Below are 22356 nucleotides of genomic sequence, written 5' to 3'. Positions count from 1 at the left end.
TACTCCTGGCTTTCTTGGTTCTACAGCTTGCAGAGACTGTGCTATTTCTTAGACTTTATAACCATATGAGCCAACTCCTATAAATAAACCTCCTCTAATACATATCTCTATATATCCTATTGGTTCTGTTTCTCTGGAGAACCCTCGCTAACACAGCATTATTGTTGCTTTTATCTGGTCTTTTCTTAATGCTAAAATATAATTGATGACTAGAGCTTTACTGTAAAGGACTCTTGGATATATGCAGTTCTTTCAACTTTTAAAAAGCTGATTATAGGTCTCAACCATTTTCACTCCTAATGCATACCATCCATCTAAATAGTTACAAAGATCATAAACTATGTGTAATTAGGCCCATTCAACACTTACAAAGCCTAAACTTTATTATTCCAAACAGTTATGGTTCTGCAGACTTGGCAAAAAACCTTATATAAGATACCAGACAGCTAGCCTGTTCTTTACTCAAGCCTTCTAAGGACAGAGAGATAAAGCAGAAGAGTCTTCAGAAACTAACCATGCTAGCACCTTGATCTTGGACTTCTAGCTTCCTATTCTGTGAGAAAATATATTCCTTTTCTTTAAGCCATCCCCTCTGCGGTACTGTTATAGCAGCCCAAGCTAAGACAACATGACTTAGGAAAAGCATATTAAAAGAGTAGGGTCTTGGGGCGCCTGGGTGGCGCAGTCGGTTAAGCGTCCGACTTCAGCCAGGTCACGATCTCGCGGTCCGGGAGTTCGAGCCCTACGTCAGGCTCTGGGCTGATGGCTCAGAGCCTGGAGCCTGTTTCCGATTCTGTGTCTCCCTCTCTCTCTGCCCCTCCCCCGTTCATGCTCTGTCTCTCTCTGTCCCAAAAATAAACAAACGTTGAAAAAAAAAAACAAAAAAAAAAAAACAGTAGGGTCTATTTTTAATAATTATTAAAACAATAATATTTAAACATACCATGACCTAATGACAGTGGAATAGTAGCCAAATTGATACATCTTTATAATGCTGGAAGCTATACAAATTAGTATAATGATTTGAGAATAATCTGGGTTCTAGAATGAAGAATAACTCTTCAGAAACAGAACCGTAAGTGAAACAGCAAAGTATTTTATTACTGGCTGTCAAGCAGACTAAAAGACACCAACATACATGAACTTTCATTTCATGACTGCACTGGCTGACATTTACCTGTGCACACTATATACGAAAAATGACTTGTATACTCCTTCATAAAAAAAAAAACATCTGAAATCTTTATATTTTTACTTTTTTTAAAAATTTAAGTAACCTCTACATGCACCATGAGGCTCAAACTCACAACCTCGAGATCAAGAGTCACATGCTCTTCTGACTGAGCTAGCCAGGTGCCCCTATTATGTTTTTTAAGTAAAGCTTCATACTGTGTTTCACAACTCACTAGTACTAAAAAGATCAAATAGTGTGTGCTTTCCACTCAATTTTGCAGTGAATCTAAAACTACTCTACAAATTAGTCTATTCTAAAAAAAAAAAATTATTTTTTATTTACTAAATTCTAAAGAACAGAGAGATTCTGAGTTGCCATAGCTGTAAAGTTCACAGTGCATTACAGGGTGTATGAAAGCCTCATTTTAATACATGGCCAGGCAAATGGAGTTTGTTGGCTGTCTACTTCTGAGAACGCAGTTACATGTAACCATGAAACTATTTTTGAGTTCACTCAACATATTACAAAGTAGACAGGAGTAGATACATAGTAGTACAATCACTGATGACAAGTTCATATTAAATTTCCTTTGTTCTCCAAGTTCCCCCTTGATATTTATAAATTTCACAAATATGGCAATGATAAAGGTAATGTTAAAATAATTAAATTCATTCATATATACTGCAGCGTTTACTTCTTTTGGGGCTGTAGTAATGTGTACATTGATGTATTTAGCAAAACTGTAACAAAAGCTCTTGTGATTTTTAAAACTTCACATAATAGGGGCACCTGGGTGGCTAAGTCAGTTAAGTGTCTGACTCTTGGTTTCATCTCAGGTCATGATCTCACAGATTTTGAGCTCAAGCCCCACAGTGGGCTCTGCGCTGATAGAGCGAAGCCTGCTTGGGATTCTGTCCCCCTCTCTGCTCCTCCCCTGCTCACTCTCTATCTCTCAAAAATAAATAAAAATAAACTTTAAAAAGTTATTTTAAAAAATAACATTATAACTTATTTTCTAACAATAATAGTCTCTACAATATTTATTTTTAATGCTTGTGAAGTTAATGTAGCAAAAACTTCTTTTAAGTTTATTTTTTTACTTTTTTTTTTTAATGATTATTTTGGAGAGAGAGAGACAGAGAGCGTGAGCAGGGAGGGGCAGAGAGAGGGAGAGACAAAGAATCCAAAGCAGGCTTCAGGCTCTGAGCTGTCAGCACAGAGCCTGACACAGGGCTCCAACCCATGAACCGTGAGATCATGACCTGAGCTGAAACCAAGAGTCAGACGCTTAACTGACTGGGCTACCCAGGAACCTTCCCAAAACTCTTTCATCAAGTCCCTTTTTCTGGCATTTGAATAGTCTTCTACTTTTGTATTTTTGATTGGTTTGTTTCACTGCCCCTCCCCCATCTCTAATTCTATTATAAATAACACTGCAGTAAACATTTTGATGACTACAGCAATTTGACCTCAAGGTCCACCACGTGTCTACCACAGGTGACAACGCAGGTAGGTGAGAGCAACAACCAACAAGAATATCCCTTTGGCCAAGAAACATGAGCCCCAACCTTTAGAATCGCAAATACGGACATAGGCCCTCAAAAAGTTCAATTCTGATAATCATTTCCAAAGTGTAGCAAAGGTAAATTAACTTATGTGAGAAGAGTCTCTCTCTGTTTTTTAAAGATTTATTTTATTTTGTTTCATTTCATTTTAAAGACAGAGTGTACGAGCAGAGAAAAAGAGAGAGAGAGAGAGAGAGAGAGAGACAATCTCAAGCAGGCTGCATACTCAGTGCAGAGTCTGACAAGGGGCTCAATCCCATGACCCTAAATCAAGAGTTAGACGATCAACCCATTGAGCTACCCAGGCACCCCAAAGATTTTATTTTTTTACGTAATTTCTACACTCAAAGTAGGGCTTGAATTCACAACCCAAGGATCAAGAGTCACATGCTCTGCTGACTAAGCCAACCAGGCGCCCTATAAGTCTCTTATGACCACCATGACTATATCAAATTAAATTCCTAACCACGCTTTATCACTTCTTTAAAAAGAAAACATTAGGGGCTCCTGGGTGGCTCAGTCGCTCAAGCGTCCAACTTTGGCTCAGGTCATGATCTCGTGGTTCATGGGTTTGAGCCCCACGTCAGGACTCTGTGCTGACAGGTCAGAGTTTGGAGCCTACTTCAGATTCTGTGCTTCCTTCTCTCTCTGTCCCTCCCCTACTCGTGCTCTGTCTCTGTCTCTCAAAACTAAATAAACATTAAAAAAATTAAAAAGTAAATATTTGTGGCATGGAAAACAACTGCATATTTATAAGATACGAATGAATTATTTTCCCATTGAAAATTTGATTATGAATATGAAAAAAACTTTTTAAAAAATAATGATCCAATGCTAAGTCTTGAGACAGAACTAAATAGTCTACTTTAATAGTGAAAAAATAGTCGAAAGGGAAGTTTACATACACTTTATTCCTTTACAGTTTTGAATCCTTTTCCCTTGTTTTTTGTTTCTTTTTTTTTTAACATTTATTTATTTATTTATTTATTTATTTATTTATTTATTTATTTATTTTTATATATGAAATTTATTGACAAATTGGTTTCCATACAACACCCAGTGCTCATCCCAAAAGTTGCCCTCCTCAATACCCATCACCCAACATTTATTTATTTTTGAGAGACAGACGCAGAGCATGAGCAGGGGACGGTTTGTCAGCACAGAGTCCGACGCGGGGCTCGAACTCCTGAACTGCAAGACCATGACCTGAGCTGAAGTCAGACGCTCAACCGACTGAGCCACCCAGGCGCCCCTTTTGTTTCTCTTTGAGAGGAGTTTGGGATTAGGTAACTTCAGAATGGAAACAAGTGAATACATGGCTTTTAGGTGAATTAGTTCTTAATAGCAAAACAAAAGCTTGAGTCTTCTCACTTCACTCATGCTATATAAAATCCATAAATACTACACGGACAGAAACACAGAAGTATTTCTACGTGCGCTGAACTCGTTTTGAACTTCTTAAACAGTGAATTGTTTCTATCGTCTATCTCCTATAAGGGGTAACTCTGTTATACAGTATAGTGTTAAGGTATTCACTATTGTTTATAAATATTGTGATTATCTCAAACACTAAAGACATTAAAGAAAACAAATTCTGGGAGCTTATTTCTGGAAATGTAACTACACATCACCTTTTGAGCACCAGTTTGTCTTGTTTAAAAAGAAAGGCAAAGATAATGCTTCGAAGAAAAAGTAAATTGTGTAAAACAATAAAGCTGCTTGCTCCAGTGTGCTGATTTATATGGAGATTCAAATTCAGGGTTCAGAGCTCTAGAGCAAGTTCTTCATTTCTTGCCTACAGGCATTATGTTGCTCTGTTTCTGGAGCAAAGGAGCTTCCCAATATCCACCAGAGCAAAAGAAGGGACTATATGACTAAGGCTGCAAATTTTAAAAAGGAATTTTAACGCATGGTCCACAGCTTCAATAAAGTAAGACCACCTCAGAGCCTTAATACAATGAAAAAGATTACAAAATGGTAAAGGAGTGGACTATAAGGATATTTTAGAGGTCCTTTACATAATGATCCTGAGAAACAAAACGCATCATTCCAGCATGGTTATAGATTAGCCCAAAGCTAAGTGTCTTTCACCAACAAAACTAGAAATCACTCCCTCAGGCATGTGAAATGTTCCGTAGAAGAACCTCACCTTGGATTTATTCTAAAAGAGGTTCTCAACTGCTCTGAAGCAATTAGTAAAAGGAGGCCAGTCCAAATGTAGTAGGATAAATTCCCCTGAGAAGCTCAATCTGTGATCATAGCAACAGGTAACCCTCGCTGTGAAGCTAGAGGATAGTAATTTGTATGACTTTATACACTAAATTTTTAAAATGCCAATCTTAACACGTAGGCAGTATAATCTTAGGAATAGCAACAATGATTCAAAGTCTCAGTCTTAAATATAATAGGGGTCCCTGGGTGGCTTAGTTGGTTGAGCATCAGACTCTTGATTTTGGCTCAGGTCATGATCCCAGGGTGATGGGATCAAGCCTCACATCGGGCTCCACGCTGAGGATGAAGCCTGCTTGAGACTACCTCTCTCTTTCCCTCTGCCCCTCTCCCCTGCTTACATGCCCCTCTCTCTTAAAAAAAAAAATCTAGTGGGGCGCCTGGGTGGCGCAGTCGGTTAAGCGTCCGACTTCAGCCAGGTCACGATCTCGCGGTCCATGAGTTCGAGCCCCGCGTCGGGCTCTGGGCTGATGGCTCAGAGCCTGGAGCCTGTTTCCGATTCTGTGTCTCCCTCTCTCTCTGCCCCTCCCCCGTTCATGCTCTGTCTCTCTCTGTCCCAAAAATAAAAATAAAAATAAAAATAAAAAAAAAAAAAAAAAAAAAAAAAAAACGTTGGAAAAAAACAAATTTAAAAAAAAAAAAAAATCTAGGGTTGCCTGTGTGGGTCAGGTGGTTAAGCATCCAACTCTTGATTTTGGCTCAGGTCATGATCTCACAATTTGTGGGTTTGGGCCCCTTGTTGGGCTCTGTGCTGTGTCAGCATAGAGGCTGCTTGGAATTCTCTCTCCCTGTCTCTCTGCCTCTACCCCAATCATACTCTTTCAGAATAAATAAGCTTAAAAAAAATTGTGAGCTTTATATATATTATATATAAACATATCTATGTGTAGAATACACCGGTATTATGAAACAACCTTCAATTTGGAACAATTAAACTAGAGACTAGTAACTACAAGTGGGGAACCATGAATACTCCCTTGTGGCTACAGCATAACTACCACAGCATACTGAGATGCATAGGTTATTTGGCAGGACTGTATCTAAAAAATGAATCTTCAGAGAAATTCACAACATATGTCTCTTACCTCATAAATGTTGGGGTGCCACATTTTGGTCAAGAATCTGAAGGTAGGTGGTGAATACGGGTAGTCAATAGGAAATTTAATATGCGCCTGAAAAGGAAAAAAATGAAATGCTAATAAATGAGACTATAGGTGTTTCATCTGCCTAATAATTCACCCTATTGTATCCCAGTGAAATTAAACTTTCTATGGAGTAAACTGTTAGGATTAACAACTACTCATATACATTTTGTTAGCCCCAATGTCAGAGTTACTATTAATGTTCTTATAGCGTTTTTTCAAATATTCATAAGAGCTTATATTAAATCACCCAAACTCAACAGTCAAATAATTTTTCATTACATTAATATGAGTGAAAAATAGTAATAGGTACAGGTAAGACTAATTGCTACATTTATTTTTAACACAAAAAATAACTAATACAACCTTATGGTACATAATACAGAACAAAAATCATTTATAACTCACCTGATTTAAATACTACCCAGAAATAATAAATGCTAATATTTTGATACAGCTCCTTCCAGCAGTTTTTTTGGTATATACATGTTTCTTTACAAAACTTATTTTCAAAAATTTGAATATACTGAATTTTATATTTTTTCCCCATCCATATCATACATTTTCCTACAAAATAGTCTCTAAATAGATGATTGTTAGTATCTGTGTAACATTCCATCATATGGATATTAGATAAATCATTTTAAATAAATGATTTCTGTATTTTGGGACGTTTGGATTGTTTCTTACTCTTTTGCTATTTTAAATAACTGCAGTGACTATCCTTGGCAGTATACCATATTTCAAATATGAAGAAACCCAGAAAGACACTCATTTAACAGTATAGTAAAAGAGCCTGAGAAAGGGATAGAAAGGACAAGCTAAGACTAAGTAAGCTACAAAACCCAGTAATCATAGCAAGTCAGGACCCTCAAAAATTCTTCTCTTGATAAAAGCAATAAGAAAATTGGCAAAAATTTTAAGACTCAATTCTTCAGAATGTAGAAAATAACCAAAGGTTTGCAATAATTCAAGGAGCCTCTATTCAAGAAAAAGAGCTGACCCTCAGTAAGAACATTGGAACTTTGTGGTGTTTTAACTTGTCCCAGTCCCATGACCTGCTCTCCAGGAGCTATGGTAATTAAAACTAACATATCACATTCAAAGTGAAGACAAGCAGTCACAGAATGTGCTGAAATTTCTTCCAAGCCTTAATCCCAAAGAACTGTCACTACCTGACATTTTTGATGGTTCCCTAGAAAAATTCACTTGCAAGACTATCTACATTTGACCTGATCTATAGCTTGGGCAGTGTCAAAATAACTTTCCATGGGTGTGTTTGCTAACAACAACGACAGGCAAATGCTGAACTTTAAAGCTGCTTGTTAGGTCAAACAACAGACTAACCAAAAAATTTAATGAGAAAAGCAAGGACAGGGGCGACTAGATGGCTCAGTCCATGAAGCGTCCGACTTTGGCTCAGGTCATGATCTCACTGTTCCTGAGTCTGAGCCCCGCATCAGGCTGTCTACTGTCAGTGCAGAGCCCACTTCGGATTCTCTGTCTTCCTCTCTCTCTGCCCCTCCTGTGCTCGCGCTGTCTCTCAAAAATAAACATTTAGGGGCACCTGAGTAGCTCAGTCGATTAACCATCTGACTTTAGCTCAGGTTATGATCTCGCTGTTGTTGAGTTCAAGCCCCTCACCAGGCTTGCTGCTGTCAGTGAAAAGCCCGCTTCGGATCCTCTGCCCCCTCTCTCTGCCCCTTTCCCACTTGTGATCTCCCAAAAATAAACAAACATTAAAAAAAAAAAAAAGAGGAAAAGTAAGGATATGAGATGTGCATAAGGACTTTGAAAAACTCTAACAAATTCCCAAGAATCTAGAATACTGGCCCATATGTAGGGCTGTGTATGCCCAGGCTCTACACGTGTTCAGGAAAGTCATGAGAATTCATCAGAAGGCCCTAAACTGGCATCTCTGGCTATACTGAAGGATCTGTACAGATCTGTACAAAGGCTAAGGCAGAGTTCAAAACTGCATAACTGAGTGTTAAAGGCATGCTTCATTCAATATGCACATAGAACTCCTCTTATAATGTCCAGGAGACTTCTTGGTATCAGGAAATCAAATCAAATCAAATCAAACTAAGGAAATTGCTGTCCAATCATTAGCTGATCATTAAACTAACCAAGTGGAGACTTTACTGGCCACATATAAAAATATAGACAAAACAGTGGTGCCTGGGGGGCTAGGTCGGTTAGGCGTCCATCTTTGGCTCACATCATGATCTCACAGTTCGTGAGTTTGAGCCCCACATCGGGCTCTCTGCTGTCAGCACAGAGCCTGCTTCAGATCCTCTGTCTACCCACCACCCCCCCCCCAAAACTAAATAAACATTTTACACACACACACACACACACACACACACACACACACACACACACACACGAATATAGACAAAACAGAATTGGGTCAGAAAAAAGCCACTAAGCAAGGAAACAATTACAATGATGGCAACAAAAAATTCTGTTGCCACATTGTATTACTCAAACATCCAGTTTTCAACACAATACTATAGAACATGGCAAGAAAGAAAACAACACAAAGTATGGCCCATACACAGGGTAGAAAACCGATCAACAGAAACTCAAAGTCCAGATACTGAATTTACCAGGCAAGTTCTTTTTTTTTTTAATTTTTTTTATTTTTATTATTATTTTTTTTCAACGTTTATTTATTTTTGGGACAGAGAGAGAGCATGAACGGGCAAGGGGCAGAGAGAGAGGGAGACACAGAATCAGAAACAGGCTCCAGGCTCTGAGCCATCAGCCCAGAGCCCGACGCGGGGCTCGAACTCACGGACCGCGAGATCGTGACCTGGCTGAAGTCGGACGCTTAACCGACTGCGCCACCCAGGCGCCCCACCAGGCAAGTTCTTAAATCAGCTGCATTAAATGTTTAAAGGATTAAAGGAAGCCATGGCTAATGAACTAAGGACAGTATGGGAAAAAGGTCTCAGCACACTGAGAATATCAATGAAGAGAAATTATTAAAAAAAGGGAATAGCTTTTGAGGGGGGAAAAAACCCAATAGGAATTCTGGGGTGGCAAAGTACAATTATAATAACCACAAAAAGCTAAATGGGCTGAACAGATTTGAACAAGAGGAAAAAACAATCAGTGAAACTGAAGATACATCAATTTACGTTATTTCATCTAAGAAATAAAAAAAAACAACTATGCCTCAGAGACCTGTGGGACACTAACAAGCATACCAACATATGCATACTGGGAATCCCAGCAAGAAAGGAAACAAAGGAGCAAAAAAGGAATATTTGATGAAATAACTGCCCCCCAAATCCAATTTTAATGAAAAACATTAAGCCTCATAAACAAGTTCAACAAACTGCCAATAGAATCAACTCAGATTCACATTTAGAGATATCATAATCAAACACTACTGAAAGCCAAAGACAATCTTCAAAGCAGCAAGAGACACAATTGATCAAGCAAAAGAGATCCTCAATAAGACATCATTTCTAATCAGAAACTAGGAAGCCAGAAAGCAGTAAAATGACATTAAATGTGCTGAAACAACAAAACTTATCAACCAAAATTTCCATAACCAGCAAAACTCTTCTTCAAAAACTGAAGGTGTATTAAAAGATTACTAGATAGGGGTGCCTGGGTGGCTCAGTCGATTAAGCGTCTGACTTCGGTTCAGGTCATGATCTCGGAGTTCATGAGTTCCGCTCTGTGCTGACAGTTCAGAGCCTAGAGCCTGCTTCAGATTCTGTGCTCCATCTCTCTCTGCCCCTCCCCCACTCAGACTCCATCTCTCTCTCTCTCTCTCTAATAAACAAAAAATAAATAGAATTAATTAAAAATAAATAAAATAAAATGAATAAGATATTACTAGATAAGTGAGGAGCGCCTGGGTGGCTCAGTCGGTTAAGTGTCCAACTTTGGCTCAGGTCATGATCTCAAGGTTCGTGGGTTAGAGGCTCAGATCAGGCTCTGTGCTGACAGTTCACAGCCTGGAGGCTGCTTTGGATTCTGTGTCTCTTTCTCTCTGTGCCCCTCCCCTGCTTGCACGCACTCTCTCTCTCTCTCAAAAATAAAGAAACATTAAAAAAAAATTAGGGGCACCTGGCTGGTTCCATTGGTTAAGTGTCCAACTTCAGCTCAGGTCATGATCTCACAGTTCGTGAGTTTGAGCTCTGCGCTGGGCTCTGTGCTCACAGTTCAGAGCCTAGAGCATGCTTCAGATTGTGTCTCCCCCCCCCCACCTCTCTGCCCCTCCTCTGCTTGCAATCTGTCTGTTTCTCAAAACATAAACATTAAAAAATTTTTAATTAAAAAAATATTATTAGATACATGAAAACTGAGAACTCATAATTATAAATGTATTTTTTGGCTTATAACTCTTTTTCCCTTCTATCTAATTTAAAAGACATTTACAGGGGCACCTGGGTGGCTCAGTCAGTTAACTGTTCAAGTTCAGCTCTGGTCACAATCTTCCAGTTTGTGAGTTCAAGCCCCACAGCCCTGACAGCTTGGAGCCTGGAGCCTGAAGCCTGCTTCGGATTCTGTGTTTCCCTCTCTCTTTGCCCCTCCCTTGCTAGGTCTCTTTCTCTTTCTCTTTCTCTTTCTCTTTCTCTTTCTCTTTCTCTTTCTCTTTCTCTTTCTCTTTCTCTTTCTCTTTCTGTCTCTCAAACATTTAATGAAATTTTTTTAAAAAACAATTACATGATGTAATAATTATAAATCTATTGGGGCACTTGAATGGCTCAGTCGGTTGAGTGTCTGATTCCTTTTCTTTTTTTTTTTTTTTTAATGTTTATTTCTGAAACAGAGAGAGACAGAGCATGAGCGGGGGAGGGGCAGAGAGAGGGAGACACAGAATCCAAAGCAGGCTCCAGGCTCTAAGCTGTCAGCACAGAGCCCAATGTGGGGCTCGAACTCATTGACTGTGAGATCATGACCTGAGCTGAAGGTGGACACTTGCCTGACTGAGCCACTCAGACATCCCAAGTGTCTGACTCTTGATTTCCACTCAGGTCATGAACCCACGGTTGTGGGATTGAGCCCCATGTCAGGCTCTGCACTGAGTGTGGAACCTGCTTGGGATTCTCTCTCTTCCTCTGCCCTTCTACCCTGCTTGCATGCCCATTCTGTCTCTAAAATTAAAAATTTTGTTGATGGGGGTGCCTGGGTGGCTAGGTTGGTTAGGCATCTGACTTCACAACTCAAGTTATGATCTCACAGTCTGTGAGTTTGAGTCACGGGCCGGGCTCTATGCTGACAGCTCGGAGCCTCGAGCCTGCTTCGGATTCTGTAGCTCCCTCTCTCTATCTGCCCACCCCCTTTCTCTCAAAAATAAATACAAACATTAAAAAATATTAAAAAAATTTTTGTTGATGGGCACATAATATATAAAGTTGTAATTTGTATGGCAATATTAAGAAAAAAGTAAAGGGGACGGAGTTGTAAAGAGCTAAAATTTTTTTATTTTTATTTTTTTAATTCAAGTATAATTAACATATAGTTTGTATTAGTTTCAGAAGTACAACATAGTGATTAACAATTCTGTACATTACTCAGTGCTCAAAACAATAATTGTACTCTTAATCCCCTTCACCTATTTCACCCATCCTCCCCCCATAACCACCAAATTGTTTATTCTCTAAAGAGTCTACTTTTTTGTCTCTTTTGTTTTCTTTCTTAAATTCCACATATGAGAGAAATCACATGGTATTTGTCTTTCTTTGACTAACTTATTTCACTTAGCAATATATCCTCTAGATCTATCCAAGTTGTTACAAATGGCAAGTTTCATTATTTTTTATAGCTAAGTAATATTCCATTGTGTGTGTGCACATGGTAAACGTATACACACACACACTCCACATCTTCTTTATCCATTCATCTATGGATAGACATTTGGGTTGCTTCCTTACCTGGCTACTGTAAATGATGCTGCAATAAACATAGGGGTGCATATATATCTTTTTGAGTTAGTGTTTTCATATTCTTTGGGTAAATACCCAGTAGTGGAATTACTAAATCATATAGTAATTCATCCTATTTTTAATTTTTTTTAAGGAATCTCCACAGTGTTTTCTACAGTGGCTGCATCAGTTTGCATTTCTATCAACAAAGGTTCCTTTTTCTCCACACCCTTACCAATACTTCTTTTTTTGTTGTTTGTTTAAGATGTTCATTTATTTATTTTGAGAGAGAAACAGTGTGCCCACAAGAGCACAGGGGAGGGGTAGAAAGAGGGGGAGAGACAGAGATGAACCAGGGCTCGATCTTACAAACTGTGAGATCGATCATGACCTGAGCCGAAATCAAGAGTTGGATGCTTAACCAATCGAGCCACTCAGGCACCCCATCTTGTGTTTTCGATTTTAGTCATTCTGACAGGTGTGAGGTTATATATCACTGTGGTTTTGATTTGCATTAGTGATGTTGAACATTTTTCATGTTCTGTTGGCTATGTGTGTGTTTAGGAGCAAAATTTTTGTATGCTATTGAAATTAAGATGGTATTAAATGAACTACCACAGTTATAAGGTATTGATTGTAATCCCCAGGGCAACCACTAAGAACTCAAAAACTGAATACCCCATAATAATTTAAAACACTCAAAAAGGGAAATTCCTCAATTTGGTAAAGGGCATTGATTTAAAAAACTCTAACATCATATCTAACAGTGAAATACTGAACGCTTTCCCCCTAATTTCAGAAATAAGACATGGATGTCTGCTTTCACCACTCTCACCACTTCTCTTCAACATTGTACTGGAGATGATAGCTAAGGCAACTGAGCAAGGAAATTAAATAAAAGATATACTGATTGGTTGGAAAGAAAGTAAAGTTATATGTATCTGCAGATAACATGAGCTTATACATAAAAAATTCAAAAGAATCCACTCAAAGTCATCAGAACAAGTAAACAGGTTCAGCAAGGTTGCAGGATAAAAGATCAAGATAGCAGCATCAATTATATTTCTATATAGTAGCATTTAATTAACTGAAAATGAAATGAAGAAAATCACTTATAGTAGCATCAAAATAAAACATTTAAAAATAAATTTAATGAAAGTGGTACAAAATTTATACTCTGAAAAATACAAAACACTGTTGAAAGAAATTAAAGACATACACAAATGGAAAGATATTGCATATTCATGGACAGCAAGACTTAATACTGTTAAGATGGCAACCCTCCCCAAACCGATCTTCAGATTCAACATCATTTTATGGAAATTCCAGCTGCCTTCCTTATAGAAATGGAAAAGCTGGTACCAGAATTCATATAAGGTTGTAATTTAGGGGACCCAGAATAGCCAAAAGAGTCCTGAGAAAGAGCAAACACAGTTAGACAAGAAGAAAAAAGAAGACAATGAAAAACGCTTGTGATTAAACTCACAGTCCAGAGGCAAAGGCTCACTGAGACTAAGCCCTAATCATAGGAATATAGAATGCACTTCCTCCACCCACTACCTCACTACCATTTTACTAAGGCCTATTTACTGAGTTCCTTATAGCTTGGTACATCATATCCAACTATCAAGAAAAAAATCACAAGGCATACAAAAAGGAAAAAATAAAGAGACAGAGCAATTATCACAACCAAATATGGCATAGATTATTTGGTTAGAGTTATCTGGCATAGAATTATCTGACTGGGAGTTTAAAACAACTCTAATTAATATTCTTGGGGCACCTGGGTGGCTCAGTCGGTTAAGCGTCTAACTTTGGCTCAGGTCATGATCTCACAACTTGTGGTTCAAGCCCCGCATTGGGCTCTGTGCTGATAGCTTAGAGCCTGGAGCCTCCTTCAGATTCTGTGTCTCCTTCTCTGCCCCTCCCCTGCTCATGCTCTGTCTCTCTCTCTTTCAAAAATAAATAAGCATTCAAAACATTTTTTAAAAAATTACTTTAGGGGCGCCTGGGTGGCTCAGTCGGTTAAGCGTCCAACTTCGGCTCAGGTCATGATCTCATGGTCCGTGAGTTCGAGCCCCGCGTCGGGCTCTGTGCTGACGGCTCAGAGCCTGGAGCCTGCTTCGGATTCTGTGTCTCCCTCTCTCTCTCTGACCCTGCCCCGTTCATGCTCTGTCTCTCTCTGTCTCAAAAATAAATAAACATTAAAAAATAAATAAATAAATAAATAAATAAATTAATTAACATTAAAAAAAATTTTTTTTTAATTACTTTAAAACAATTTGAATGAATGAAAAAATGTATATGAGCATTAAAATCACAACGAGGGGCCTGGGGGCTCAGTCAGTTGAGCATCCAACTCTTGATTTCAGCTCAGGTCTTGTCCTGGGGCTATGGGATTGAGCACCATGTCAGGCTCCATGCTGAGTGTGGAACTAGATTGGGATTCTCTCTGTCTCCCTCTGCCTTCTCCGCTCCTGCTCTCTCTCAAATAAAAATAAATAAAATAAATAATAACAATCACAATAAAGCTACTTATTTTAAAATAATGCAGCTCTAATGTAGCCACACCCCAGTAGCAACAAGGACATCCAGTTCCTTGGATCTTGGTTTTTAATTACCATCCCCTAATAAAAGGAACCAGAGTTCTTCGGAGAAATACTTGATTCTAGATCTGGGGCAAGGAAAATACAGGATGAGCCTAGAGCCTCTTATACTATGTGAAAATAAGGCATGCTAAAGAAAAAATATGTCAAAAGAACATAGGAGCCAACCTGAAAGAGCTCCTAATGGCCAAAACTAAAACAATTCATGGTCCTGGGTAATTACCTGAAGTACAAAATTACTATAAATGAATGCATATTGGTATAAACTACTGAATGAAAAAATATAAGGGGAGATGGGATAAGTTCCTTACAGTACTACTCCAGAAAATTTATGTAGATAATCCCATTCAGAAAGTAAAATTTAATTCCCTTTCCCATGAGCATGAGCTGGACTTAATGACTCCCTTCCTAAGAATAGAGTATGGAAAGGAAGAAATACTAACTTTAACAGTGTAGAAACCTTGCAGACACCACCTACACCAAGTGATCAAGGTTAACATCATGGTGCTAAGTCACGTGGAAATCATGACCTCCCTGATACATGGTGAGAAACACAATTCACCTCTGTGGTATTCTTACCCCAAAACTCACAATCCCAGTTTAATCATGAAAAAAAATATTAGACAAACCCAAACTGAGAGACATTCTACAAAATATCTAACCAGTTCTTTTCAAGATTGTCAAGGTCACAAAAAAGCAAAAACAAAGACCATCAAATATTGGAGGAGACTATGGAGATGGAACAGCTGTATGCAATATCGTATCCTGGACTGGATCCAGGTATAATAAAAGAACATTAGGATTGGTAGGGAAAAATGGATTGTGACTCCTAATGGGTATAGGGTTTCTTTTGAGGGTGATGAAATATATTAGAACTAGATGGTGGTGATGGTTGTACAATCTTGTGAACAGAAGGAAACTATTGAACTGTATACTTTGAAAGGGTGAATTTTATGATATGTAAATTACATCACAATTTATTAAAAAAGGATGTTAGTGGAAAAACTGGTAGGGAAAAGAATAAAGTTGGAATGGCTTTATGAAATATGAGAGAAAGCACACTTTAGAATAAAGAATACTGTCAGAGATGAAAAGGGCAATCTGGTTACTAAAGGGGTCAATTCACAAAGAAGAAGTAACAATTCTAAAAGTGTATGCACCTAAGAGCTTTAGAATACAAAATAATTAGAAAGTTATATCACTGAAAATAAAAATTAAAAATCCTAAATTATAGTTGAAGACATCATCATCTCCCTCCTTCTAAGTAGAAGCAGACAATAAATTAGCAAGGATATAGAAGACCACATACAGCACCAACAACATCCTTTTCATGGACATGTGAAACATGTACCAAGATATGTCATATTCTGGGCCACAAAACATATCAACAAATTTAAAAGAAGATCATACAAAGCATGTCTTCCAAACACAACTAAATTATACTAGAAATCATTAACAAAAAGTAAAATGGAGGGGTACCTAGGTGGCTCAGTTGATTAAGCATCTGACTTCAGCTCAGGTCATGATCTCATGGTCTGTGGGTTCAAGACCCACATCAGGCTATGTGCTCACAGCTCAGAGCCTGGAGACTGCTTTGGATTCTGTGTCTCCTTCTCTCTCTACACCTCCCCAACTCATGCTCTCTGTCTCTCTGTCTCTCAAGGATAAAGATAAAAAATAAATAAATAAATAAACTGGAAATACCCAAATATTTGGAAATTAAATAACAGAACAAGTAACCTGTGGTTTAAAGAGGAAGCCAAGGGCTAATTAGAAAATTTTTTGAATTAAAAAAAAAAAAAAACATTTTTAGGGGCACCTGGGTGGCGCAGTCGGTTAAGCGTCCGACTTCAGCCAGGTCACGATCTCGCGGTCTGTGAGTTTGAGCCCCGCGTCAGGCTCTGGGCTGATGGCTCAGAGCCTGGAGCCTGCTTCCGATTCTGTGTTTCCCTCTCTCTCTGCCCCTCCCCTGTTCATGCTCTCTCTCTCTCTCTGTCCCAAAAATAAAATAAAATAAAAGTTGAAAAAAAAATTTTTTTTAAAAACTAAATAAATAAAAAAAAAACATTTTGAATTGAAGTTTGAATTCGAATTCCATTGAATATGGAAACATGACATGAAAATTTATGACACCTAAAGCAGTACTCAGAGGAAAATTTTTAGCATTAAGTATTTATATTAGAAAAGATGAGAAGAGGCAGGATAACTGATTTAAATAATACACAGAAACAGAGTTAGGCAAAACAAGGAGAGGGAGGAATATGTTCTAAACAAAATAACAAGACAAAATCTAGAAAAAAGAACTAAATGAAATGGAGATAAACACTTCAGATAAAGAGCGTAAAGAATGGTTATAAAGATATTCCTCAAACTCAGGAGAAGAATGGATGAACACAGTGAGAACTTCAGCACAGAGAAAAAAATTAAAAAAAGACCAATTAGAACTAAAGAATAAATGAAATGAAAAAATACATGACAGGGAATTAACAGCTGATTAGATGATACAGAAGAATAGATCAGTGATAAGACAGGGTTCCAAAAGGAACAGAAAAAAGAAAAAATTATAAAAATGAGGATATTTTAAGGGACTCCTAGGACAATATCAAGCATACTAACATTTGAATTATAGGGGTCTCTAAAGAGGAGAGTAAGAAAGGGACAGAAAATCTATTTGAAGGAGTAAGGGCTGTAAATATCCCTAACCTGGCAAAGCAAATACATCCAAGTCCAGGATGCACAGAATCTCAAATAAGATGAAACCAAAGAGGGGTGCCTGGGTAGCTCAGTCTGTTGAGTGTCTGACTTCAGCTCAGGTCATGATCTCACAGTTCGTGAGTTCAAGTCCCACGCTGGGCTCACTGCTGTCAGCACAGAGATGGCTTTAGATCCTCTGTCTCCTTCTCTCTCTGCACCACCCCCCTCTGAGATAAATAAACATTAAAAAAAAAAAGATGAGCCCAAAGAGACCTAACCAAAACACATAAAGTGTCAACAGTTAATGACAAAGAGAGAATCTTAATAGCAGCAAGAGAAAAACAACTAATTATATACAAGGGAACCCCCATAAGACCATGAACTGATTTCTAAGCATAAACTTTACAGGCCAGAAGGGAGTGTCAGGATATATTCAAAGTGCTAAAATGAAAAATTAACCGAGAATACTCTACCCAGCAAGGATGTTAATCAGAACTGAAGGAGCGATAGGAGCTTCCAAGACCAGCAAAAGCTAAAGTTCATCAAACCAAACTAGCCTTATAAGAAATGTTATAGGGATGTCTTTAAACTAAAATATAAGGAAGGACCATTAATAGAAATAAGATAATTATGAAAGAAAAAAAATCTCACTGGTAAAGGTAAACATATAGTAAAGGTAGCACAGCAACCACCCACATGGTTAGTATGAGGGTTAAAAGACAGGGGTACCTGAGTGGCTCAGTCGGTTAAGTGTCCAACTTCAGCTCAGGTCATGATCTCACAGTCTGTGAGTTCGAGCCCCGCTCAGGCTCTGTACTGATAGCTCAGAGCCTGGAGCCTGCTTCGGATTCTGTGTCTCCCTCTCTCTCTGCCCCTCCCCTGCTCATGCTCTGTCTCTCTCTGTCTCAAAAATAAATAAAAACATTAAATAAAATTTTTTTAAAAAAGACAAAAGTAGTGGGGCGCCTGGGTGGCGCAGTCGGTTAAGCGTCCGACTTCAGCCAGGTCACGATCTCGCGGTCCGTGAGTTCGAGCCCCGCGTCAGGCTCTGGGCTGATGGCTCGGAGCCTGGAGCCTGCTTCCGATTCTGTGTCTCCCTCTCTCTCTGCCCCTCCCCCGTTCATGCTCTGTCTCTCTCTGTCCCAAAAATAAATAAAAAACGTTGAAAAAAAAAATTAAAAAAAAAAAAGACAAAAGTAGTAAAGTCATCTAGACCTATAATAATTTGTCAAAAGATACACAAAATAATTAAGATGTAAAATATGACATCAAAAACATAAAACATGGGGGTGGAGTGGGGAATGCAGTGTTTAGAACATACTTGAATTTAAGTGACCATAAATTTAAAATAGACTGCTTTATATACAGGACGTTATATACGGACCTCATGGTAATCACAAATCAAATACCTATAACAGATACACAAAAAAAGATGAAAAAAATACAGGGGCTCCTGGCTGGCTCAGGTGTAGAGCATGCAACTCTTCATGTCAGGGTCATGAGTTCAAGCCCCACATTGGACACGCAGCCTACTTAAAAAACAAAGAAAGAGGAGCACCTGGGTGACTCAGTTGGTTAAGTGTCCAACTTCATTTCAGGTCATGCTCTCATGGTTCATGAGTTCAAGCCCCTCATCGAGCTCTGTGCTGACAGCTCTCTCTCTGCTTTGGATTCTGTGCCTCTGTCTCTCTCTGCTCCTTCCCTTCTTACACTCTCTCTCTCTCTCGCTTTCTCTCTTCCTCAAAAAAATAAACATTAAAAACTTTTTTAAAAAAAGAAAGAAATATAAACATAGCACTAAGAAGTCACCACATCACAAGGAAAGATAGCAAGAGAAGAAAAGAACAGAGAACTTCAAAAACAACCAACAATCAGTAGAATGGCATAAAATACACTGTTTATCAATAATTGCTTTAGATGTAAATAGATTAAATGCTCCCATCAAAAGACATGTGGTGGCTGACTGGATTAATAAGACCCATGGAAAAAAACAAAAACCCAAGACACACACACACACACACACACACACACACACACAACACACACACAACGCACACACGCACACACACATACATACACACTGCCTAAAAGAAATTCAATTCAGATCTAAAGGCCTACAACTGAAAGTGAAGGGATGGGGCAGCCTGGGTGGCTCTGTCAGTTGTGTCCGACTTTGGCTCAGGTCATGATCTTGCGGTTCATGGGTTCAAGCCCTGCATAGGGCTCTCTGCTGTCGGCACGGAGCCTGCTTCAGATCCTTGGTCTCCCTCTCTTTCTGCCCCTCCCCTGCTCACGCGCGAGCTCTCTCTCTCAAAAATAAACATTTATTGAAAGAAAGAAAGAAAGAAAGAAAGAAAGAAAGAAAGAAAGAAAGAGGATGAAGAAGATATTCCATGCAAATGGAAATAAAAAGAAATACTTATAGGGACAAAATAAACATTAAAGTAAAGACTGTAACAAAAGATTACATAATGACAAAGGAATTAACAAGAGAATACAGCACTTGTAAATATCTATGTACCCAACACACAGGGACACCCAAATACATAAACATTAACAGATATAAAAGGAAAAAACTGACAGTAATACAATGAAAACAAGGGATTTTAACACCCCACTAACATCAACAAATAGATCATCCACACAGATAAACAGTACGGAAACACTGGCCTTAAAAGATACATTAGATCAGGGACACCTGGGTGGCTCAGTTGGTTGGGCGTCTGATCTTATTTCAGCTCAGGTCATGATTTCATGGTTGGCTCATGGGATCAAGCCCAGCATCACTGGGCTTCATGCTGACAGCATGGGGCCTGCTTGGGATTGATTCTCTTTCTCCCTCTCTCTGCCCCTCCCCAGCTTGCATGCTCTCTCTCTCAAAAGAAAGAAAAGAAAGAAAGACACATTAGACCACAGTACTTAATAAATACATGCAGAGCATTCCATCCAAAAACGTAAGAATAAACATGCTTTTCAGGTGCATACTGAACACGTTAGGCCACAAAATAAGCCTCAACAAACTTAAGATTGAAATCACATGAAGCATCTTTTCAGACCACAAAAGTATGAAACTAGAAATCAATTATAAGAAAAATACTGGAAAAGAACAGAAATGCATGGAGTCTAAAAAACATGCCAGTAAACCAACAAATCTGAGTCAATAAATAGATGAAAGAAGACATAAGAAATACCTCAAGATAAATGAAAATGGAAACACAACAATCCAAATTTTCTGGGATAGAGCAAAAACAGTCCTAAGAGTTTTTATAGCAATACAGACCCACCTCAAGAAACAAGAAAAATCTCAAAAATACAATGTAATCTTCCACCTAAAGGAACTAGAAAAAGAAGAATAAAGCCCAAAGTTAGTAGAAGGAAGGAAATAATAAAGATCAGAGGGCAAATAAGTGAAATAGAGACTAGAAAACAATAGAAAAGATCAATGAAACTAAGAACTTCTTCTTTGAAAAGATAAACAAAACTGAGAAACTTTTAAAAAGCCAGACTTTCATCAAAAATAGAGAAAAAGCACAAACAAATTCAGAAATGAAAAGGAAGTTATTACCTATACCACAGAAACACAAAGGATCATAAGAGACTACTATGAATAAGTATATGCCAACAAATTGGGCAACCTGAAAGAAATGAATAAATTCCTAGAAACATACAATCTTCCAAAAATAGAAAATCTGAAATTACTAGTAATGAAATTGAATCAGTAATAAAAATACTAGCAAAAAATAAAAGTCCAAGACCAGATGGATCCCAGGTGAATTCTATCAAAGTTTTAAAGAAGAGTTAATACCTATTATCCTCAAACTATTCCAAAAAATAAAGGAGGAAGGAAATCTTCCAAACACATTCTATAAGGCCAGAATTACCTTGAGACCAAAACCAGACAAAGACACCACAAAAAAAGAAAACTACATGTCAATATCCCTAGTAAACATAGATGCAACTACCCACAACAAACATAGATGCAAAAACCTGCAACAAAACGTTAGCAAACCAAATTCAACAATACATTAAAAGGATCATACACATCATCAATTGGAATTTATTCCAGGGATGTAAGGATGGTTAAACATCTGCAAATCAGGTGCCTTGGTAGCTCAGTTGGTTGAGCATCTGACTCTTGGTTTCAGCTCAGGCCATCATCTCTCAGTTCAGGGGATCAAGCCTCCACGCTGTCAGCACAGAACCTGCTTGGGATTCTCTCTCCCCCACTCCCCAACTTGCACTCACTCTTGCTCTCAAAATAAATAAACTTTTTAAAAAATCTCCAAGTCAAGCAACACGATACAGCACATTAACAAAATGAAGGATAAAAATGATACGATCATCTCAATAGAGCAGAAAAAGCATTTCATAAAATTCAACATCCATTATGACAAAAACTCTCAATAAAGTGATGACAGACGGTATACACCACAACATAATAAAGGCCATATATGACAAAGATATGACAAAGCCACAGGTAACATCATTCTTAATGGCTAAAAGCTGGAAACTTTTCCTCTAGGATCAGGAACAAGAAAAGGATGTCTACTCTTGCCACTTTTATTCAACATACTATTGGAAGTCCTATCCACAGCAATCAGACACGGGAGGGAGGGAGGGAGGGAGGGAGGGAAGCCATATTGGAAAAGAATATGTAAAATTTTCACTATTTGCAGATAACATGATATACCATATACAGAAAACCCTAAAGACTCCACCAAAAAGCTATTAAAATAAATGAATTCAGTAAAGTTGCAGTAAACAAAATTAATATATATGTAAATCTGTTACATTTCTATATACTAATGAACTATCAGAAAAGAAACAAGACAACAATCTCATTTACAATTGCATCAAAGAGAATAAAATACTTAGATATAAATTTAACCAAGGAAGTGAAAGACCCATACTCTGAAAACTATATGAAAGACACTCATGAAAGAAACGAGGAACAACACAAATAAATGGAAATATATATGTGTTCATGGAATGGAAGAATACTGTTAAAATGTCCATACTCCCAAAGCAACCTACAGAGTCAACCCAATCCCTATC

General features: G+C 38.1%; 1 protein-coding gene across 1 annotated transcript in view; it reads right to left on the bottom strand.

Annotated features, from left to right (window-relative positions):
• The window catches only part of UBE2R2 (ubiquitin conjugating enzyme E2 R2), a 116806-nt gene that overhangs the window by 26366 nt on the left and 68084 nt on the right, over positions 1-22356 (bottom strand). The window contains exon 2 of the mRNA XM_011288587.4: positions 6054-6140. Within this exon, the coding sequence (XP_011286889.1) occupies positions 6054-6140 (87 nt within the window). The remainder of the gene's footprint in view (positions 1-6053; positions 6141-22356) is intronic.

Source organism: Felis catus, chromosome D4, assembly GCF_018350175.1.
Source record: "Felis catus isolate Fca126 chromosome D4, F.catus_Fca126_mat1.0, whole genome shotgun sequence".
In the NCBI taxonomy this organism is placed as follows: domain Eukaryota; kingdom Metazoa; phylum Chordata; class Mammalia; order Carnivora; family Felidae; genus Felis; species Felis catus.
This window is presented reverse-complemented; position numbering and strand designations above follow the sequence as displayed.